At 35.4% G+C, this 22,497-nt stretch overlaps 1 protein-coding gene across 4 annotated transcripts in view; it reads left to right on the top strand.

Moving 5' to 3' along the window:
• CDC14A (cell division cycle 14A) overlaps nucleotides 1-22,497 on the top strand; it is a 51,011-nt gene that overhangs the window by 19,996 nt on the left and 8,518 nt on the right. For 2 of the 4 annotated variants that reach the window (XM_031505524.2, XM_021543280.2), the window contains 10 exons: nucleotides 5,641-5,707; nucleotides 7,820-7,882; nucleotides 10,960-11,047; nucleotides 12,031-12,261; nucleotides 14,394-14,532; nucleotides 17,101-17,257; nucleotides 17,842-17,954; nucleotides 18,555-18,602; nucleotides 19,599-19,727; nucleotides 20,653-20,971. In XM_031505524.2, coding sequence (XP_031361384.2) covers nucleotides 5,641-5,707; nucleotides 7,820-7,882; nucleotides 10,960-11,047; nucleotides 12,031-12,261; nucleotides 14,394-14,532; nucleotides 17,101-17,257; nucleotides 17,842-17,954; nucleotides 18,555-18,602; nucleotides 19,599-19,727; nucleotides 20,653-20,971 — 1,354 coding nt within the window. The remainder of the gene's footprint in view (nucleotides 1-5,640; nucleotides 5,708-7,819; nucleotides 7,883-10,959; nucleotides 11,048-12,030; nucleotides 12,262-14,393; nucleotides 14,533-17,100; nucleotides 17,258-17,841; nucleotides 17,955-18,554; nucleotides 18,603-19,598; nucleotides 19,728-20,652; nucleotides 20,972-22,497) is intronic. The other 2 variants (XM_031505525.2, XM_021543279.3) reach the window with 2 other exon arrangements.

Here is a 22,497-nt window from a genome sequence, read left to right as displayed (position 1 = left end):
TCACATTGAGGCTTGAATCTAAGGAATTTTAGCTATCATGCCTATCTGATAGAGAGACTTCCAAATATTTTTCATGGTGTGGACTATGAAATGCCCTTATGATTTATGAATGAGAATACCTCATGGTATTCTTATGCAAACACTGGCAATAAAATGCAACTGCAACAAGGTCAATATCCTCTCTTTTAGGGGAATCAGCATTTTGCAAGTAGTGTTGACTGTCAGGCAATGCACTTGTAAATGTAGACCTACCTTGTCTATATTAAATTCCTCTGATTCTTCAGCCACTCAGCAAAGGAAGATCAGATTGTTTCTTCTCATACTTTGCACAGAAGGCAGATGCAGTATAAACTGCTGGGGTTGTAGATTTTTTTTTTATGTCACGACCAATTTGGTTATGAAGTTTTAAACCATCAGCTACATTTAAAGAAAAGATATTGAATCACTGATAGCATTTACTGACAGAATTTATACACTGTTCTGATCATTGATAGCTCTCCAGAACCCAAGTTGACTGAGCTACTGGTATCCATATTTTTTTTCAGCTAATCATAAAAGATACTTGGTACAATGCATTTAAAAATCAGTTATTTTAAACATGGCAGTGTTTTTTAACATCTCCAAGTTCTGTATAAGATACAGGGATCACAATCTACAATAAAAAATGATCTGTATGTGCCTTAGCATTGCTTCCATGAGGATCTGCTTCATGATCTATCCAGGCACAGAGGTGGTGCTCACCAGCCTGCAGTTGTCTGGCACTCCCTTTCTACTCTTTTTAAAAATAGGATGGATGTTTCCCTTATTCCAGTCACTGGGACTGGGCCTGTCTGCCATGACTTTTCAAATGTCATGGAGAGGAGCTTTAGAACACCACCAGCCAGTTCCCTCAGGACCCTGAGGATGGATACATCTCATCAGGCCCCATAGCTGAATAGCTGTATCTTGTTGACCAACTAAAGAAATTTACTGTTTGGAATTGTAGCAAATTGATATGTCTTTAGGTTTTTGTCATCCCTGCCAAGGTGAAAATTAAGGTGTGTAGAAAAGAGGTTTTGACAGAGTGAAGAAACTTACTTGTCAGGTACCAAAATGCTAAGACAGAAAACTTGGGAGGAATAGTGTGTTTGCAGAACATTCTCACAGGCCATGTTGGCTTCAGTCAAAGGCTATGGATTCTTGCCTTACAGCTAATTCCTTATAATACTGATACTAGCAGCAATGATAAGAAAATGCTTCTTCTTGACTGGTAAGGACTAATGAAAGTAATTGTCTCTGTGATTGTGAGGCTGATTGGAACCACAGTAACAAATTTAATGACACAAAACAATTTCCTATTAAGTGTTAATTGATTATTCATAGGTAATCCTTGTCAGTTTGAATTAATGAAATTTTATTTTAGAATAGAATACTTAGCTACTCTAGAATCATCAAAGGAGGGATCAAAAAATAGAAGACATAGCAAGATTTTCTGGAGATAATTTTATGTTATATACAAAAGAGCTTTTTATGTTTCCCTGGGAAGAGTATACTATCAAAAACATTGAAGAAGGCAAAGTCCAGCAAAGAGATTACTCAAGTTTTGCTGTCTGGATTGGTAGAATGATTACAAAAGAAGAATTGTTTAATTCCATCTGGCAACTTCAGGAGAAAATGGCAATAAATTTATGGAGTCGGATATTCTGAAACATAGCTACTTTGCAGTCTTTTTCCAAGTGTTTCAAGCCCTGGGTTGCTGTGAAAGAAATTATTGTCTAAAGTTAAAGCTTTTGACAGTTATGGGGTTTTTGTGGTGGGTTGTCTGCTGTAGGTGGGATCTGGTATGTGTTTGGGCTTTTGTTGCTTTGTTTGGGATTTTTAAGGCAAAGCTTTGGCAATGTTAGAGGGAGACATTCTTCTTGAGCCTTGCTGTCTCTAGAAGGACTATAGTGTTGGGAGCTTTTGCTAGAATAATTAAACATCCCGATTTCTTGAGCATTTTTTCTTGCATGGTGTCGGGCTGGAAAGTACTTAACATTTCTTTTGGATCTGCTTTGGACTAAGTCAGCTCTTGTCTCTGGATTAGAGCCTAAACAGATTCTGTTACCTGCGGTGTAGTTCGTCCTGCTGGGGAAGATGGGTGTGTAACCTGGTTGTACTGGAGAGGGGACAAAGAGGAGTGAGGAAATAAAATGAAGAATTGTCATTAGAAGCTAGATGAGAAATGGAAAGTCTGACAGGGAGGGACTATTGGTGTGTGGAGTTCACAGGTGGAGGTTGGTATATACAAGGATCTCGAGAATTGCTGTTGCTGAGAGAAGGGCAATTGGATCTGATGAGGGTCTGCAGTGGGACAATCTAGATTAGCTTGGAATGGGAAAGAAATAATTTAGTCATCCTCCCTGCTGTTTCAAAGCCTTTGAGACATTTACCCCTGCCCCCCATTCCAACATATTTGAACCATCTCTGTTGCAAAATCTAGCATAGTACAGAGGCTCAAGCAATTGAACCTGTGCTGGAAGCAGTAGCCTTAGGTAGTGTCAGCTTGGCAGAAACAAGGTGGTATTATGAGGAAGTTTGCACTCTTTCCACTCCTTTAGTGTCCTGAAAATAACTAAAATAACGCTTAATCAAAGCATAACCCAGATGTCTTATCTCTTCCCTCATGTTAAAGGTCTATAAAGGAAATAATTTGGAGATACTAATCATTGCTATTCAGTATTTACGGACTTGAATTTATCTTGCAACATGGAACTTAGATATTACATAACTTCTGTGGTATAGGTCATGTCTGTTTGAATAGTTTCAGTTAGTCATTGGGCAATGATCAGTTAAGTGTTACAATTGGACTATTTAACAATTTTGTTAATTTGATATGTGAATTGTCCTCTATTTGAAAAAAAAAAAAAAAAAAACAGACAACTTTGAATAGGGAGAAGCTGCAGCATTGTCAGATTCTTTGTGGAGTACTGAGGTAGGTTTACATGAAGTGAGCACTGGGAAACTGATCTACTTTCATGTAGCTGAGTGACCTCAAAAAGCCCTAATCGGCTTAGGTCTTCAGCTGGTATTTCATTTAAAGACAGCTTCAGCAAATACAGTTCAGGGTTGGAAAAAACTCAGATTGCTCCTCTTAAAAAATTCATGGAAATTTGTTTTGTTTTGTTTTTATAATAGAAAAGCTAAAGATAACTTGGCAGGATAAGGCAGTACTGTCTTTGAGACACTTTTGTCTTATTTTTGGCTGATTCACTGTCACTTGGTGACGCTCTAGGCTCTTGAAGATCTTATACTGTATCTTCTCACTTCCATTTAAAAACAGTGCTAACACCATTTAAAATTGTCATGAATACCAGTTGCCTACTGAGAAGCAGAATTTCAGATTTTTACCTCAAACTACTTTGTATTGATGAAAAAACAAATATATTTTAATACTATTATGTTCGATCTCTAAATAATGATGTGAATTTCAGAGGTGGATTTTAGTTCATAGCTTCTGGGATTTGTTTCTTTATTGGCAGGGGCTGGGGAAACAAATTGTTCTGTTATTGATAGTGTTTAGTGGTTTGGTGAAAGGGAAAGCATTATGCAGTATTGAGGTCAGCTACAACGACTGTGAAATCGGATGTGGGATATACAACTCTGTAATGCCAGCTCAGATTCATACTAAATCTGCATCTCCTAGAAATACTCACATTTTTTCTCATTTTGAAACTGAATAGAGTTCTGTCACTATTTCAAAAGTAAGGTGGCTATTCATTTGGGCATAAAGGACTCCAAGAATACTGTAATGAAACGTGATCAGTACCTACTTTAATGGTCAGGTACACATCAGGAGAAATTTGAGACGTGGATGCTGGAGGAAGTCTGTGTTAGCTGCCAGCATCTGTGTGCAGATCACTGGTAACAGCTGGCTGTGGGAACTGTAGCTGAGCTTACTGTACACCTGGAATTGTACATCTAGGTCAGCTTCACCATCCTCCCTCCCTCTTTTGTAGTATTTCTTACTAATGGTTTAGGGATCATGTGATTTCCCCCCCTCAACCCCAGCATAGTTTTCATGTACAGCACTATCAGATGCTTTATCAGTCAAAAAAGTAATTATACAATAATTATACATACAGATAAAAGTTATATTCTTGTTACAACAAAATAACATAGAAAATAGAACCTGTCTGATACAACCATATCTTCTAGTCATGTTTCTCTAAATATTTAGTTTTGTGGTCTGCATTTGTTGATTTTATTTCTGTCAGCCCCTCCAGAAAACTGGTACATCTTTTAAACCCTTTCTGCTATGTATGTGTTCCCATTGGGGCTCTTAATTTTTCTTCTCACAAGACCTTTTTGTTTGCTAAGAGAATTTTGTGCTAAAATTATCTGTTATCATGTGATATTCAAAATAATGTTAATCCATTATCTGTCAAAAACATATTGTCTGCAAAATTAATATATTAATTTTAGATATGTTCTGCTTATTCAACATACAGAAAATATTTTATATATTCTCATTTTTAAAACTTCTCTGTTGGATTTGGATATGGAAGATTCATACACAGTTCAGAGTTCCTATTCCAAAACATTATGGTTAAGTGTGTTTTAATAATCTAATATTTGGAAAGCATTTTTAGATTTGCCTGCTTGCAATATGACCCTACCAAAATAGTAGCTTTTAATTTTCTTAAAATCATTTTCTATGAACACTGCTCAAAACTGGTAAACTTATTCTGCTCTTAAAGATTAGGAGAGAATTTTCTACTCTTAAAGTACTTGAGATTGAAGGAGCATATCACAAATTTCATACTAGTTTTATCAAAAGTTTTATTAAAGTTTTATCAAAAAAGTAAAGTTTTCAATGAAAGATTGAAATTTTGAATCAATTATAGATGAAATATGTATCTGTCTGAACCTAAAATTTTACTATTCTGATAAATTGCAGTTCTTAGGACTCTATCTAAGATAGCAAAGAGAAAAGCTGTAAAATATTTCCTTAATGAGTGATAAGGAAGTAATCTGCTCAGACAGTTTTGTTAAAATCAGAATGGTCTGAAGCAGACTTTGAAAAGTACATTTTCATTTTTCCACAATGCTTTTTTTTGGTGGTGTGTGTTTGCTGGCGAGTCTTTTTTCTTCTTTTACAGACAAATTGTAATTTTCATGTGGTATACTGAGGTTAAATAATTTTAATTGTATTGGGATAGCTTTTAACCACATCTGTAATCAGGCATCAAAATGGAAGCTTGTAAATTAATTCCAAGCTATTAGTCTTATTTGTCTTCCCCTGTTAGTGTAACTCAGTTAAGACTTGAAAAATAGTTAAAGCAAACTGTGCTTTATTTGCTGCTATCTTTACACAACCCAGAGAGGATGCAAACCTTCCTGTTCCAGGATAGCATAAATAATTTTGTGAAGAGCATGTAGTTACCTGATATAAAATTTGCACCTAAAGTAGCTTGCAGTATCTAACTGCATTTAGTCTGAGCTACATCTTAGGTGGGGTAGTACTTTAGCCTGGACAAACTTCTAAAAAGATGTCTTTGAACTTTAATTCAGAGTTCTCCAAGGGTATGGATTAGTTTGAATGTATTCTGTTGTGTTCTGCCTTTGTCCTAATTCTTAAAATAATTGTGTGTATTAAATTCATTTGCATTAAATCTATAGGGATGCTTCATTTGGGAACTGCACATACAATCTTACGATCTTGGACTGTTTACAGGGAATAAATAAGGTAATAACATTTTTTCTTAGCAAAATAGGTTTAAATTGATTTTTAAAACTTGAAGAAAAATCCTGTTTAAATGGATTATAAAACCTGGTTTCAGAGCAGATTTGTGTATGAGTAGTGATGAAACCTAAGTTACTGAGGACTGTGTTTGAGTACTGATGGCAGAGGAAGGTTGCACTTTGCCTGGACTGGCCTTTGGCAGCTTTTTGAACTTCACCTCATGAATTGGAACATGAAAATGCACCAGGCCTGGCTGGGGAGAGCTCTTAAGGCAAGACACTGTGCTAGGTCTGCTGATAGGTCATTTCTAACCATTGGTGAGAGGGAGTGACAGGTGATGAGGTCAAGTGAAACAGATACCTAGGTATATTGTCATTTAATCAGAACAGTTTTTGCATGTACTTGGCCCCTGCTTTCCCCAAAACACTTGGTTCAGTGTTTGACACCAATCTTTTCAAAATTTTTTAAAACCAGTGAAAACTAATGTATCTTAGTAGAGGTTTGACGTGTCACTTTAAGTAGTCCTGAGCTATTAAGCTCCAGTATTGTTTTCTTAAAATATTTTGCATCAGTTCTTGAATGGGGACATGTAAATTTTGTTTGTCATTTCCCATTGTTCTGGGTGAAGGGAGCAGACTATAGGAACAGTGCTGTGCAGATACTTTATAGACCACTTGTAATTCTTAAAAGTGGCAAAACAACTGTTTTTTAAAAATTGGAAAAAGAGAGATCAAGCTTAATATTTTTAGCTCTGTGGGGGTGGGAAAGGAGCTGTCAGTTACCAGCAAGACTGTAATTTGTGAAGCATTCCACAGATCCTGAAGATCTGAAGTAGTCAGTGCAATCACTGTAATTTATCTGCAGCTAATACATCAAAAGGACGGTGAGAATCAGTTTTTACTCCTTTGTTCTCATAAAATTTATTATTTAATTTTTGTCTAGTTCACCTACAGAGGTAAAAACACTTAGGGCAGAAAACATATGCCTTAATTGAAAGTAGTCTTAGTTTACCTGGATAAATTTGGTGTTTGTATGTGTGTATGTCATATACATGTAATTCAGGGGGCCTGCAAGTTGTGGAGTGCAGCCAGTCAGCCATGCTTCACTAAAATAGATTTTGTAAAATAAAAATCAGCTGTTCAGACAAGCCTCCCAGTATCTTAGGTTTCATGAGAGGTCCAGTCATTGAGCCTTTTTTGTCTATAATAAAACTATTTTTCATTTGCCCTAAAAAGATGATCGGTATGTAGCAAACAATGGCAGTCTGATTATTGGTTTTAAATCACAGATCTGTGATGTGTTCCTATCACACCTTAATTTCAGAATTTTGTGCAATATCTATGTTTTTTAAAAATGCAATTGGTTCAGTATAAATATATGCTTCAGAAATGTCTTCCACGAATTTGGAATAAATATTGGCTATGAATTTTTTATTCATGGAATTGTTTTCAATATGGTTATTAGATACAAATCTTTAGTACAAATGTGGCATAAATAATAATAAAAATATCAGAATACAAAACTTCTTTCATTTCTGTAATAAATACTGTCTAATGTAGTCTAGTGGACTTTATTGTACCTGTAAAATGTGTATTAAAAGAAATAATAGAAATACAGATTGTACATGGTGCTGCATTCTGTATATGCCATTTTACCTAGGTATTATGGTGGTAAAACCAGAGTGTCATACTAAGTGCAGAAAATCAATAAGCTCTCAGTGTTCAATATTTTGTTATGTCAAACTGCATGAAAATACATTTGGCATAGGAATCATTGAGTGTATGACAAAAAGGGAATTGCTATTTAACCTGTCATCTGCCTTACAGAAAAAAAACCCCACAAGGTGGGGTGTGTAGAATCAATGTTACGATTTAAGTGATATGCAACAACCTTGTGTCCCATCCTCGTGTCTTTGCAGGGGAAATAATAAGCCTGGCATGTTTCAGTGACATTGGTGGAGTTTTTGTTGTCTGTGTTAATCTGTGCAAAATGTAATGTCTTAACATAAAAGCTTCAATAAGCCACAATTAGGGATTTAATTTTGCTCAAAAAAGTATTATAAAATTAGATTATATATTGTATTTCAGTGTAAACTGATGCCTTGTTGCCTTTTAGGCCTTGCAGCATGGATTTTTTGACTTTAAGACATTTGATGTGGATGAATATGAGCACTATGAGGTTTGTAAATTTAATAATGCATTGAATGTGTTTGAGTTACCTAAAATAAGAGTATTCAGTATCTCCCAACTTAAAACATACTGGAAGCACTTTTTAATTTGAGTAAAACCCAGAGTTCATATGTGAGATATGTACATGGAAACCTATATGCTCTTTTTGAAGAACATGCAGGATTACTATCCTTGCAATTTCAGTGCATAGCATAAATCTACTGTTTTCTGTAGCCTTCCTGGCTTCTGGGACCTCTCTCATGCTTTCCAACCTTCTCCCAGGATACAATCCAAGGTCTCTCAGTTGACCCACAGAGTGTTCTCTTTCAGCACTTGTTAGCTCCTGCTTCCACTCCTATTAGTTCCAAATATATGACAAATTTTTAATAGCCCCATAGATGAAGCAAATTTTGAGGAGTTTTTAGTAAGGATGCATTATGTGGGATTCTAGTTAAGGAAATACATCCGAAGTATTTCCCTAATGAAGTCCCAGAAAGCTAACAGGTGTATTTCACTGTTCTGCCCACTTTCCTACAACGTAGGTATAGGTACTCTGGTTGGCTCTAGATGTTTCTAGGACTTTGTAACATGCACACCTTTGTTTGCTGGTAGTAAAAAGTTACTTCAAGCTACATTGCTTTAGAGAAGCTATAAAATATGCCATGCTGTACCTGTGGACTGGGCTGTGCGCAGAGGAAATCTCAGGCACAGAAGGTGTGTGTACATCTGGTCCAAAGGAGTTGCATGGTCTTTGTCTACCAGGTCTCACTCCAAGGAAAGGAAAAGGTTTTTACTGAAGACAGTGACAATCATTTAGTTTATTGGACATTGTCTTTGGAACACCTATACATTCCTGTAGCTGTATGGGTTAAGGAGAAAGATATATAAGCTAGAGGTGTGCTAAATATTTGAATATAAATTAATTCTCTTTTTAAACTTGTGTTGCTTTACTGAAGCCACTATTGTAATTTTCAGAAAACTTGGAAGTTATGAGAATTGCTAAGTTTGAAAATCTCCATTTTAAAAGTATTTCCTATAGCTGTATGTATTTCAGGTACATACTGAAATGCTTCATAGATGTTCAAGAAAGTGAAGAAGAGGAATAAACAGTGTAAAAAGTTAGTTGACAGCACATCTATACAGTAGATGTCTGCAGCAGGCAGTCTGTAACACCAATCTGCCTATTTTACTAAACTTGAAAGCATTTGTAAAAGGATTTCTGTATCCTGCAATGTTCCATAATGATTAGGTTCAAAAATTGGTATCGCCTTTGCAGAATTACCAAAATTAAATGAACAGGAACTAAAATTTAAAATATGAAATTGCTGCTTTTTGCTTACTCCGTGTACAAAAAGAAAAACTCGGTCTAAAAACAAATGGTAGTTTGAAATTCTGTATGTATAGTAGGTGTTAGTCTGCTTGAAAAAGAGCCTTAAAATAATTGCCTAAAGCTATCCCATTATCTTGTTTAAGGCTTAACATTATTTTAGCATGTGAAAAATATATACATGTGAGTGATGTTTATAGTATGCTGTTTGCTGAGTTTAAGAAGCACGAATTTGGAATCATCTTTAATTTTTTGTCCATTTTTTGGTATGTCTCCTTTTTCTTCACACATCATGGTCAGCTTTGTGTTTAGTTATGTCCCATGCTATATTTCAAAAACTTTAAATGTTACAGATTTTTGCTATGTTAGGTCTTCAAATGTGTGGTTTTGTAGACAAAAGTTGCATACGACTTAAATGGAGCAGGTTAAAAGGAAATTGTTTCATGTTAATAGTTCTTTCATCTTACTATCTTACCAAGGCAGCTAATTCCCCTTTTGTTGGACTGGAAGTAAATTACTGATTGGGGTTTTTAGTAGTAATGGTGTTTGCATGTAGTGTCAAACATGCATACACACATATACAGAGTTACCTGTAGTTCATATTGATAAAAATGGAAATTATTTGTCATGACCCCTGTAACTATAAAGAACTTAATCCATAAATAAAACTGGTGATACAAACACAGAAATCTTTTTAGCTTACTGAACGGGACTTCTTCCCTGAAGGGAGTAGGGGTGCTGCAGGGCTGAAATGTCAGTCTGTGACATGTCTGCCCGTGGGGGGCAGGGGTCCTGGTTTGGCACTGAGCTTGGTTCTCCAGTCCTTATGCAACCTGGGTAATTTCCAGGAGTTTCCATTGTGGAGGGACATTGGGAGCAAGCCTAATGGGCTCAGCTAAGCAAACAGTTCCTGAATTGATTACAGTGATGTCCATTATCAGAACCTTTCACTCATTAGGATGTTCTGATGAACTGAGAGCTAAAAACACAAGCTTAATAATGCATCTGAACTGCGTGCCATGTCCTTAAAAGTCATGCTGAGAATAACTGCACTGCCAAACAAGGAATGAGCAGTCTTCAATTAAAGAAAGAAAAGAAGGCAGTTTAGAGCTACAGTTCATGTTACGTATTTCCAAAGAAGCTTTCATTTTCAGCAGTGACAGAATTTGAAGAGCCTTTTAAAAGGCACATTAAAAGTGAGCAAGAAATGCAAAATGTCATTGTTTGAAAGTTTATTAAAATCTAGTCTCTTTATTTAATTTACACTTTTCTTCTTTCTGATTACTGGCTCATCAGAGCTTATGCCAATATGTAAATTTCAGTTTCTACACGGAAAGGGTAATTGTTATGAAGGCTAATTGGTTTTTAATTTGTTTTCTGTGAATTGGGTTTTTAAGCTAGTGCCTCATGAGAAAGCACTTCTCCATAATTTTTCATTAAAACAGAAGTGATGGTGTTTGTCAGTATTGTTAATAGGTATTCTTAAACACCAAACCCTCTCAAGGACAAATATCTTACATAAAGGATCTCTCTGCTTTTACTGGAAAACTTAAGCAAGTTTTACTTACATTTCATTTTATTAAGATCTGAGAAGCAGTTTATGTTAATTTGTCCCATATAGTTAAGCTAGCTAATTACATTTGAAGTGTTTTGTTTTAATGCCACAAGAACACAGTGAAGAGTAAAATAAAATCTTGAGTAATTTTTTTAACTTGTATATACAGATATTAAAATGTCTTTGTTTTCTGAAATTTTTGTAGCGAGTGGAAAATGGTGACTTCAACTGGATTATTCCAGGAAAGTTTTTGGCTTTTAGTGGACCACACCCGAAAAGCAAACTTGAAAATGGTATGGTATATGTTTTAATGGTGTGCTATGATCTTATTTTTCCAGTATGTAAAACCATCACAGCAAAAAAGCAGAAGGTAATAGAGGATCATAGATCAGTTTTAATCTTCAGCAATAATCATCCAGTGAGCATTTTATATATGCTCATAGAATTTAATTCAAAAAGTTTTGGAATTCTTCTTTGCCAGAAGAATTTCAATTCTTCTAACAGTCAGTAACGTTTCATCCTGTGACAAAGTGCCTGAGAGACTTAGGTCACTTACTATCCTCCTGGAACCTGCCACCTGATACAGTAAGTGTGCAGAACTAAAGTTGAATTAAACACAGACTGTGTTAGGAGTTTTGTGACACAGACCAGGAAAAACTTAAAAGAAGCTTGCCTTTCCTACAGAAGATCCTTGGGGTAATGTGAAGAACCTGGGGAATGTGATCTAGTGGAATTAAAAAGAAGGAATATTTTTGGTTCTGAAGTTTATCTTTTGACTATTGCTCCTGTCCATAATATAGATGAGCAATCTATTTTCCATAAAAACAGTGTTTCCTCTTCAAGCATGCTTCTATTCATTGATCTGCAGCTTGACTCTAGATAAACAGCTGTTCTGAAGCGCTGAATTCATATGTCCCCAGATTTATGTATAAATCCCCCTTGCAGAGAAGAATGGGGTCTTAATGTGAGACAGTACAGTGTTTCACATAGATTCTGTTTTAACTTTTTGCCTTCTAATACTTTTTATAATAAAAGTGGTCTTAATGACCATTTTTTAGACAATTTTTTATATCCCTTAACATGTTTATTCTGAATAAAGTATTAAAGCATTTTTAGTATTAGTGTGTTTATTATTAAAAAAGTTTTCAGGGGCTATTTTTGTTTAGCAGGATTTTGAACTTCATGAATGTAGGACATGATTATATATATGGACATTATATATAACCTAGGACATTATTATTATTATTATATATATGTGGCTTTATATTTTTTATAGGTTATCCTCTTCATGCACCTGAAGCCTACTTTCCTTATTTCAAGAAGCATAATGTCACATCAATCATAAGACTAAACAAAAAAATTTATGAGGCAAAACGCTTTACTGAAGCTGGTTTTGAGCATTATGATCTGTTCTTCATTGATGGCAGCACACCAAGTGACAGTATAGTCCAGAGGTTCCTGAATATCTGTGAAAATGCTGATGGTGCCATCGCTGTACATTGTAAAGGTATGTGCACCTATTCACTTCTGACTGAAATTCAAAATAAGTAGAAATCCATAGAGTGTATCCCAGAAATACTGCATTTAAGAACACTTTCAGATTGTGGGAGTAATAATGCTTTATTGTGCTTGACTAAATATACGCCAAATATTCGTTGTTTTCCTGTGTATATGTAATCCTTACATCCTACACTGTTATTTGCAGGAACTGACAATCTGTTGTTCATTGTTCTGTGGGTTTTTTTTTAATATGACTTGAAAACTTGGGATTTAGTTGATGCAGGTTTCTTCTTTGCATTATGCTTTCACAGCATTATGATAATTGGCTAGGAAATGAAAAACACTAAAAGGTTTTCTTTGTGCTTTTTGTCTGTTCTACATTTTTCTGTGGAGTATGAATTCCACATTTCAAGTTGATGTGAGTTATTGTGATGCCAGCATTTCAAACCAGCCTAATTCAGCAAACCAGCCAGAAAATACACCAAACATGCTTAGTCAAGAGAGATTAACAAAGGCTTCTAAGAGTTCAGCTTGATTTATGTTTAGGGTTGTGTAAGGACATTGTGGAGATAAATGTCTTGCCTGATCAGAAGAAAGAATAATACTATTCATAATTTTCCTGTGAACAATAAATATGCATATCAAAGATAAACAGGTTTATTTTCCAACAAGTTGTTACTGTTGCTAGAACCCAGATGTTCTGGCATTGATAAGCTGGGCATCCGCCAATTAGCTAAATAAGAGTATAAATCATTGATTAGCAGGAGGTTGTTAGTAAGTTATTCTCCGGGCTTAACTGCTAAAGGAATATAACACACTTGGTAGTGAGTTATAGATGTGCTTTCTACACTGAAATATTTTTGATCTTTTGTCTGACCATTTAGCAAGCAAATCAACAATCTTGTTCTTCTTAATTTTTATACCACCCTAAATAATCCTCTACAGTGTTAAATCAACAGTTAACATAGGCCTAACTCAGGCAGAGTTATATTGCAGAGGTGTTCTGAGCACAGCTATTACTCTAGGAACTGCTTGTCTCAGATGAGATAGAACAGCTAATTGCAGAGAATTGCAATGGGAAGTTTGTACATTAGCAGAATGTCGGAGGAAAGAAATGAAATCAATACTTCGCCTTTTAAATGAGTCTTCAGAGCTTGTCTTCCAAGCTACAGTTATGGACCCTCACTATGTGTGAACTTCTACCTTCATCCTACCTAAATCATCTTCACTTTCAAAAAAGTCAGAGTTAGTGGTTAAATGTAAAGAGCTTGTAGTTATGTATAGAATTGTCAGCAGAGATGTCTGGCTGCTTGCAGAGTTTCCATTTGGATAGTTGGTGCATAAACAATAGCAGGCTACTGTGAGACCCTAAATTGCAAATACTGTATTTATAGGAAATAAGGTTTTAATGGGGAAACACTTTACTACTACACGAGACACCAAGCTAGAAAGAGATTAATTCTCACTCTGTAGTTTTGAGATTTTACTGATAGTAAAAGCTAATTTCTCTGTGTCTCTGTTGTCCCCTTAAAAACAGGATTAGTTTGGGATTTATTGGACAATGGGTTAAATTTTTTTAAGCTATTGATATCTAAAATTATACACTGGTCTACAGTCATTGCTGTTTATACAGATAGCAGTAAATAGTTTTATGTGCTGGCTTCACAAAAAAAAAAAAAACTGATTCAAGAAGAAGAACCCACTGAGTTGCTCTCTGTTGAGATGTGATGTATTTGCACCATGGGTTTTAGGTACTTGTGCTGGCCTCTCAAAGGTGCTTTGATTATGTTTTTTTACCAGTATCATAAATATGAAGTTGGTATCCAGCTTGACCACAGCTTTTTAAAAAATTTTGGCCTTTTTTAAAGTTCAGAGTATAATTTTTCAAGAACCACAAGTGATCACTGTTGCAGGTGTGCTATTAAACATTAACTTTTCTAAAGTATGAAAGATTTGTCCCTATATCTGTAGCTAGCATTGAAATTGAATTATGTGACAAATGGGACACTGAATAGAAATTTTTTTCAAATAGTAATATGGTGAATTGCATGGAAGTTTTTTTACATCCCATACTTTTATTTGATAATTCTGGAATGCTCATCCCTTCATATGTGGCTGTTGCCTCTTGTGTTTCTGTAGCTGGCCTGGGGAGAACAGGAACACTGATTGCCTGTTACATTATGAAGCACTACAAGTTCACACATGCTGAAGCCATTGCTTGGATAAGAATATGTCGCCCAGGCTCTATTATAGGACCCCAGCAACACTTCTTGGAAGAGTATGTATACATATATATGTACCTTCTTTGCTCCTCTCCATCCCTGTCCATCTTGCAGTATATGTAAGACCTAATTTGTCTACTGACATTTGTAAATTATTGCCTGTTCAGTAGATTTAAGGTTAGTTAATAAGGGATTGAAATCTGAGTTACTCAGAAGCAGTCAGCTTCTCTGGAGTTCTGTGCATTTTGTCTCCTTAGAGGGACACAGGGCCTCAAGACTGCACGTTTCTGTTCTGGGGAATTTAGGAGTTATACAAATGTGTTGGAAGTGGACAAATGTGGACAAAAGATGAAATCAACAAATAGTATTAAATATTAGCATCAAAAGAATAGTCTTTAAATACTTTATATACCATCTATGGCACTTAAAATTAATCTTAAAATGGTATCATTTGTATGGTGTTACTTTATGGCAACTGAAGATTAAATAAGTATTTGGTAGAAAGCTTATGATCTACATCAGATTCCCAATGCATGAAACATTTCTCATTTGGGATGTATTAAACATTTCTCATTTGGAACTAGTAGTTCTAGGCAAACAAATGTATGATTCTAATACAACTTCAGATTTGATCCTGACTGGAAATTAATGACAGTGATGTAGATAGTAAGTTTAATGTCATAGTGGTTTCTGTGTTGTGCATTTACAATTGTGGTTATACTGATATATTTGAGTTAATGGCATGGTGATATTTACTTGGAGGCATTCTCGCTTTTATGGGACAATGCATTTTAAGAAATTCCACTACAAATAGGAAAAAGAATTTGTCAGCTCTGTTAGGTAGTGTGTAAATACTGTAAAAGATGCACTGACCTTGAATCTTAAAATCCATAGGATATTGGAGAGAAAGGTGTATTACTGTAACTCAAGAGAAATAGAGCATGAATGAGGGGTTTTATTTCTTTTCCAGTGCAACTGCATGGACACACCTCTATTTGTGAGGTGGCTTGCTCTTACTCAAAATACTGCAGATCACAAGCTACAGGTGTTCACTGGAGCCAGATTATACTTCTTCAGACAGTGTTGATGATTGGATGATACACTCTTAAAAATGACTTGCACAATAGAGCAAAATGACAAGAAAGTTAGTAGGTAATGTGAACAGTAAGTGCTGTTTACTTTCAAGATAGGAAAAACAAGACCCATGTCCTTTCTTGGTTTGACTGAAGGAATACTTGGCTTGGTTTTATAGATAGGCAAAGATCCTTCGGGTCTACCTACATTTGTCACAGCTGAGAGCTGCAGTGTTGTTCAGTAAGAATTTTCTTCTCTCCTAAGGGTAGTAGGTACCCATTTCAAAAGTCAGACAAAAGTCAAGCAATGACACCAGTGGTGTCAAAATGGGGCTAGGAAAGAATGTCAGTTACATCTTTCTAATATAAAATGTCTTGCTCTCAGGGCCGCAAAATTATGTCTTACAAAAGGTAACATCTTGCAATTTCGATCTCCCAAGCTTCAAAGGTGTCAAAGCCTAATCTAGATTCTTTGAGCTTTGATAAAGGAGGTTGGGTTTTTTTTGAATAGAAACTCTTCCACTTTAATGTGTATCAGATCAGTTTGTTACTGCATATGCAATAATCCTGAAAGACTTCAATGGTATTTAAATTCAAGTATGTTTTCTAGGCTACTTCTGTTAGGTGGACTAAGTGGCACTCCCTCTCCTTCCCACCCCTTTGTTCTGCCTTCTTGTGATGTTTACTAAGGATGTGGTGAAATTTTTCTTAAGGGCTTAACTTTTGCATTTATTATTGAGCAAGCTTAGGCAGTTGGCTCACATCCATTAGCTCTTCAGGTCTGCCATAATATTTTGTTTCCAAACAAATGCTTCCAGTGAAAGTGTATTCTGATTTAATTCCTCACTGTTTTCTTCTCTGTTCAGTGTAGGAAATCAATGTTGTTTCAATAGCATGTGATAGGGTCTCAGTTCTTGGATGGAACTAGCATGACTGGTACCTACCCAGCAAACTTTCTTATTGAGGAATAATGCAGACTCATAGAAAAAAGTCTGCTCCGCCCATGCATGTTGAAGCAAAGAAATTGTTATTATTTTTATCACCCATTTGAAGGATATATTCTTTCACTTTCTAAAAATCAATATTAGAGTCCTGGTGAATTTTACATGACTACATCCATCCAATTGCAGTGCACAGGTCAGCTGTAGTTTCCCTGGACAATATCTGTAGCCAGAAAACACACACTAGTAAGTTGCAAAGTTCTGTATCATCAGTTATGCTACACATGATGTATATAAAAACACTGGTTTATATTAAAACATGATCACAAATTCCTGTTTAGTTAACCTCTTTCCCCAGAAGGATTTGAGAAAATTAATTTTTAGTACTGTGATGACTAGAGACTTATTTGGTGATTCTCAAGGGGTTTTTGTTGTTTTTAAGTATTGAGGTTTTAAATTTTTTTTTGTGATAGACGTGTAAATTTTTTTCCAGATGAAGATGTACAGAAGACTCAAATGTTGGCAATCTGTAAGCATCCATGTTTTCATATGTTTTTTTATGTGTATGCAAATTTGTTGATCTGAATGGCTTTGGTTTTGTATCCTGAAGGAAGCAAGCAATGTTATGGCGGGAGGGAGATCTCATCCGATCAAAGCAGAAACAGCAAGGAGTTGATGGAAACATTAACAGAGTTCTTTGTGGCTTAAATGACATTTCCATCAGTGACAGTCTGAATAAAGCACAAGACTTGGATCAATACAAAGAGGTAGGTGTTAGGAAAAATTTCAAATAAACTGAAGCTGACCTTTTAATAACTAGTTATAGATAACTTCTAAATACTTTTAGGACATAATTAGAACAAATCTCCACTTAATAAAAAAGATCAAGTAATATTTAAAACTGTTACAGGTAATTTTTCAAGCTTCTGAAGGTTTGTATTATTTCAAGTCATTCTCTCAGGATTTTCAGTTGTTTTCTTGAGAATGAAGGAAAACAAAAGTCAGCTTTCCTCCTGGAAACCAAAAATATGCTTATTCCAGGTTTTTAACTAATAATAATGCCGGTGTGTGTAAATGCCCAACAGACTTCCTTGAAGTAAATAAATGCTGGCATTAAGCTTGAGATTCGTGAACTTTGAGTTCAGGTTCTGCAAAAGCCCTATGTGAGTGTGTTTGTACAGAGGCACATTTCATGTACCAGAACTATGCAAAGAGTAGTGCCATGTCTACAGAAGACAGCAGAGCAACCTTCTGGGTTCTGATCTTTGTGAAGGGAGATACTCGGTGCTTTCAAACTATGCTGCTCCTAGGATTTGATAGATTCCCTTGCTTACATACTTTTGTTTCCCAGAATGATTCTGAAGACAAAGATGTGGAAGCTCAGAATGGGATGACACAGGGAGATAAGCTGAATGCCTTAAAAAGTCGTAGACAGCCTTGTTCTGCTACAGCAGGAGCTCTGAGGTAATTATACCAGTCTGAAGTAATTTACAGTTTTAAATTCTGTCCATTCTATCAGATCTGTGTGGCAGGTACATGATCTTGTTTAGGGCAGTGGTTCTACCTGTACCACCGCCTGTGGTGGAAACTTCTCCAGGTATGTATCTATTAGTTGCAGATTTGGTTTATTAATCTTTTTCTTCTCTTCTTTTTTGCCTTCTGCCTCCCTGTTTAGCGATGCCTTGTTATGTGTAGCAGTAAAGATAATGTAAAAAATACTTCAAAATTTTCAAATTTATATCGAGTATTTTAGAAGTTATGACTTGAACAAAATATTCCTAATTAAACTTGGTAGCCTTTCTATAATTACTTCTCTGTACTCCTTATAGAAATTCAGAATTTTTCAGAATCAATAAAAATGTGAACTTTCAAATTAAACCTGAAGTAATTCTCTGTTCTTTTACTGTAAGTTAAAACACTGATTGTCAATAATTTTACCCCTTATATATTTTTTTTATGCCAATCTGAGACACACAGATATGATTTGGCAGAGGGGAAAGGTTTTTAACCTTTTATAAGGGTTATCTTTATCTAGGATAAATATTGCTGCTTTTGTTTCTTTAGGCTGCAAGACATGAAACTCCACACCAGGTCAATATCACAACCCTTCAGGTACTGACTTTAAAATTCTGGTTCTAAATGTATATCACTTGACTAGGGTCCTAATTTTCAGTATTTTGGATCATTGCTAATCAATTTATGTGATCACTATTTCAGACTTTTGAGCCTGGGCAGATAACAAACCTTTTTAAACATCTGCAAATTGCATACCTTACCCCATTGAATCTAAAATGCAATATGTAAGACAAAATTTCCATCATTATCAAGCATTAATACTGCAAAAAGCACTTTTTTTCAGTTTTGTGACTTGAATATTTGAGTTGGATTTCTCCAGATGACTGGCATTGGAAATGAATGTTTTACCCTTTCGTGATGTGTAATTAAAGCTGCTCAATGACAGTTTTCTTCTGTGATTGTAGTTGGAGATCTGTACCCAAGCCCTCTATCTAGGGCTAGAGAAAATTAATTTTTTTAATTAATTAATGTGGACAGCCATAATAGTAACAATTTGAGTAGTCCAGTGTAACATACATACAGCTCATTATCAACACATCATGAATTTTATCATTAAGAATCCCACCCTAGAAAGAGCTGCATGTTCTGTGCAACTTTGTGAAAATTTTCATTTAGAAATTACACTGATCTCATGAAAGCTACAGTTTTGGGTTTTTCTACTCATATTTGCTCTGTAAACTCAAAAAGTATTCTTAATGAAGTTTACATTTAGAGTTCTAAAATTTATTACAAAACTTACAATAAATCTTATTAAAAATGGACACTTGGCCTTCATAAATTACCAAGGTGAAAAGTAGCTTGTAACTTTTTAATAAGGTGCAGCAGGGGAAATACTTGGAGCAGATATCTGGGAATTTTTTTTTAAAAATATGTTTAAAGGAGGCAGACTTGAGTTTTTGCTCTTGAGTTCTCAGTCTTGAGAATTCACACTTTTTAAAATACCAGTCTATGTACTGAAAGATTATATGTGTTGGAGGTGTATATTTTAATTATAAAATCTTGCTTCTCACTGGAACTCTGCACTCTTTTTAGACTGAATACTTCAGGTAGCACAGAAGGATCCATATCTCCTCTGAAGGCCTCCAGAGTGATGGCAGTTACTTCAGCATCTGCAGAAAGAATAAGCAGACTTTCCACATCTTCAGGCTCTAACATTAAAAGGTTTTTTTCTTCTTCTCATTTTGTACAAATGCTTACAGTATCCTACAGTGGTTGTCAGCACATCTGCAGCCTATGAAGTTCTTGCTCTTCTTGGCTGTAAGAAGACTTAAATTTACTTAGAGTGATTTGCTGTTCTACTAGCTGAACTTTAGTTGCCTACCAATTTTAAAAACAAGCAAAACCCAAAATCTGTCCTACTGGTCTGAGAGTTTTATACAGATCTTGTCATCAGAAACAGTACTGTCATGCTCAAGTGGGTTGTTAAGTTAATAGATGTTTTGCAGCTATTCCCACTAGTCTATGTACTATTACGCTCAGAATACTGAGTGGTAATTAATTTTTTTTTATTAACCATTTATTTATTACTATTTAGCTCCATTATAACTGTTGTCCTAAACAATTATATATATTAAACGATGCTCAGAATGATTGATGCATTTTTAATAAACATGTCCACAAATATTTGCATAAACAGAGTAACCAGCTTGAGGTATTTCAGGACACCCTATTTCTAGTCTCAAATTTTGTCATATTTACTTCTTGGTTACTTGAAGGCTTGTATCACAAAACTAATAGCAAGAAACAGAGGAGGAGTTCTTAAACTGTTCCATGTACACAAACTACTTCAGTGTAAATCAGATACTGCCTAAACCTTTTAACACCATCTCCTGCATGCATGTATGTTTGACAGAGGTGAAAGCTGGCCATGGTGTAGTGCTTGAATAAGCAAAACTTGGAAAGTCCTTACAAAGAATTCTGCTTTTCATTACTTTAGGAGCTAGAAATAAGCCTGTGTGCAAACACAGATTATTTCACAATGGTCTGTGTAACTCATCTAATGTCTTCTGAATTGTCTGTTATGTTTTTGTATTTATCTCTACATACCTTGTGAATATTTTTCTCCCTGCATGTGTTTTCCATTCAGCGTTTCCATAAACTCCAGACTAGCCAGTTCTCTAGGGAACCTGTATGCTGCTTCAGATGGTGATGAGAGCAAAATGACATCCTCGTCCTCTAGGACAGGTTTTTCTCTAAGCCATATCTCCAGTCACCTGAATGGCAGCTTGCAGCTGCCACACAGAAAAAACCATGAACTGAACAACAACCTATACAACAGAAACAGCAGTAGTGGCAACAACCTGAGCAGCCAGAGCAGTTTTCACAGCGCCGTGACAGATGAGTACGCACCAGCCTTCCTTTATGGGCCTTACAGCTCCTCCAGCATGATACCAGAGTCCATTCCTGTAAGTCATAGTCACAACAGCACTTCAGGCAGCTCACTGATGTTTTTCTTCCTTGCTTCTGTGAGCAAAACTGTTGCAAAAAAAATCTCAACTCAGCATAATTCTCCAGCTTTCTCTAATGTTTCTGAACAGCACCTTTGTCTGTTACCAATCATTTCAGCTGCTTTTTTTTCCATTTCTTCTGTTACATGGAAGTTTCATGAACATAAATTGTGCCTGAACTTTATATCTTTTCTGATAACTTTTTTTATGGACCTTCTTACTCTTTGGATTTTATTTCAAATTATCCTTAACACAGTCTATAAGTTAATTATGCATTTTCATCTTGTGCAATCTTAAACAGATTTTTAAGAAACCTTTGTTTTTATCATAGTAAACAGAAGGTAGAACATCCTTAAAGATAGGGTTTATTTGAACAATTACTGCCCTTGACTTGAAACCTACTCCTTTTCTAACACCAAATATGGAAAATACTATAAGCAAGATATTTCTGATGGTCTCACATTGCAGCTTTCATTCCTCAACAACTTTGGTGCCTTGGGTTTATTTTGTGCTCTTTTTCTGTGTAAAAACGTCTGTATAAAGAGGATGTACAGATAAACTAATGGAACTTGAAATTCCGTGTTTCTATACAAAATGTAGAGAAGACAGACTAGAGAAACTTCAGTTATGAAATCAGAAACAGCTTCGTCTATTCTAGGGAAAAAATAATAATCTCTACTACTATAAATCTAAAATCAATTTAAAATACCTGGCTTCCAAGGATTTGATAGCCTACTAATTATAAAAAAATAGTACACTGTTTTTAATAGATTTTGCCTATGATTAAAGGAGCCTGTCAGACTCTCTCAACTATTTCTGACACTTAGGATTTTTATTTATTTTACTGTGGATAGAAAATGAACTTCAGAGTATTGCACATCACTCTTCTGTTTCCTTAGCACTGATAAAATGTTTCATATCAAGTAAGTTCTGGTGTTATACCTGCTAGTGGTTTTGGGTGTGGAGAGTCTGTCTTAAAACAGCTAATAATATACATTGCATGTAACTAGGATGTCCTGCCAAAAGTCATTCATAGGCTATGTTCTTTTCTTCCTGCAGAAGTGGAAGACCTACCCTCTTGTTAACAGCTCAGATGTGGCACCACTAAACAGTTCAGAAGCCACATCTCTGTAGCTTGGGAGTATAAATTGCTATTTCTGAGGATAGATGACAGTAGGAAATAAAATTGTTCCATTGTGGAATTAAATTACATGTGTGACTGAACATGGAAATTAGTTGAGGGAATGTGATTCTGTATTCTCTAACTCGGTGGGTTCTTCCTACTGTGGTAGAATCTGCTTGACTAGTGCAGCTCTTCAGAATACTTGATGCTTTCAGGCTCCTTGTTTAAAAAAAAAAAAATTGTAGCTTCTTATCCACTACAATTTATCTGGAAATAAATGCTGATATTCCATGATCTTAGAATCACTGTTCTGCACTGGGTTTAAAATTGAGTTTAAACCTTAAACAGCAGCAGTAACTTG

Source organism: Lonchura striata, chromosome 9, assembly GCF_046129695.1.
Source record: "Lonchura striata isolate bLonStr1 chromosome 9, bLonStr1.mat, whole genome shotgun sequence".
Lineage (NCBI taxonomy): Eukaryota > Metazoa > Chordata > Aves > Passeriformes > Estrildidae > Lonchura > Lonchura striata.
Note: the sequence above shows the minus strand (reverse complement) of the source record. Positions and strands in the feature narration are given on the sequence as shown.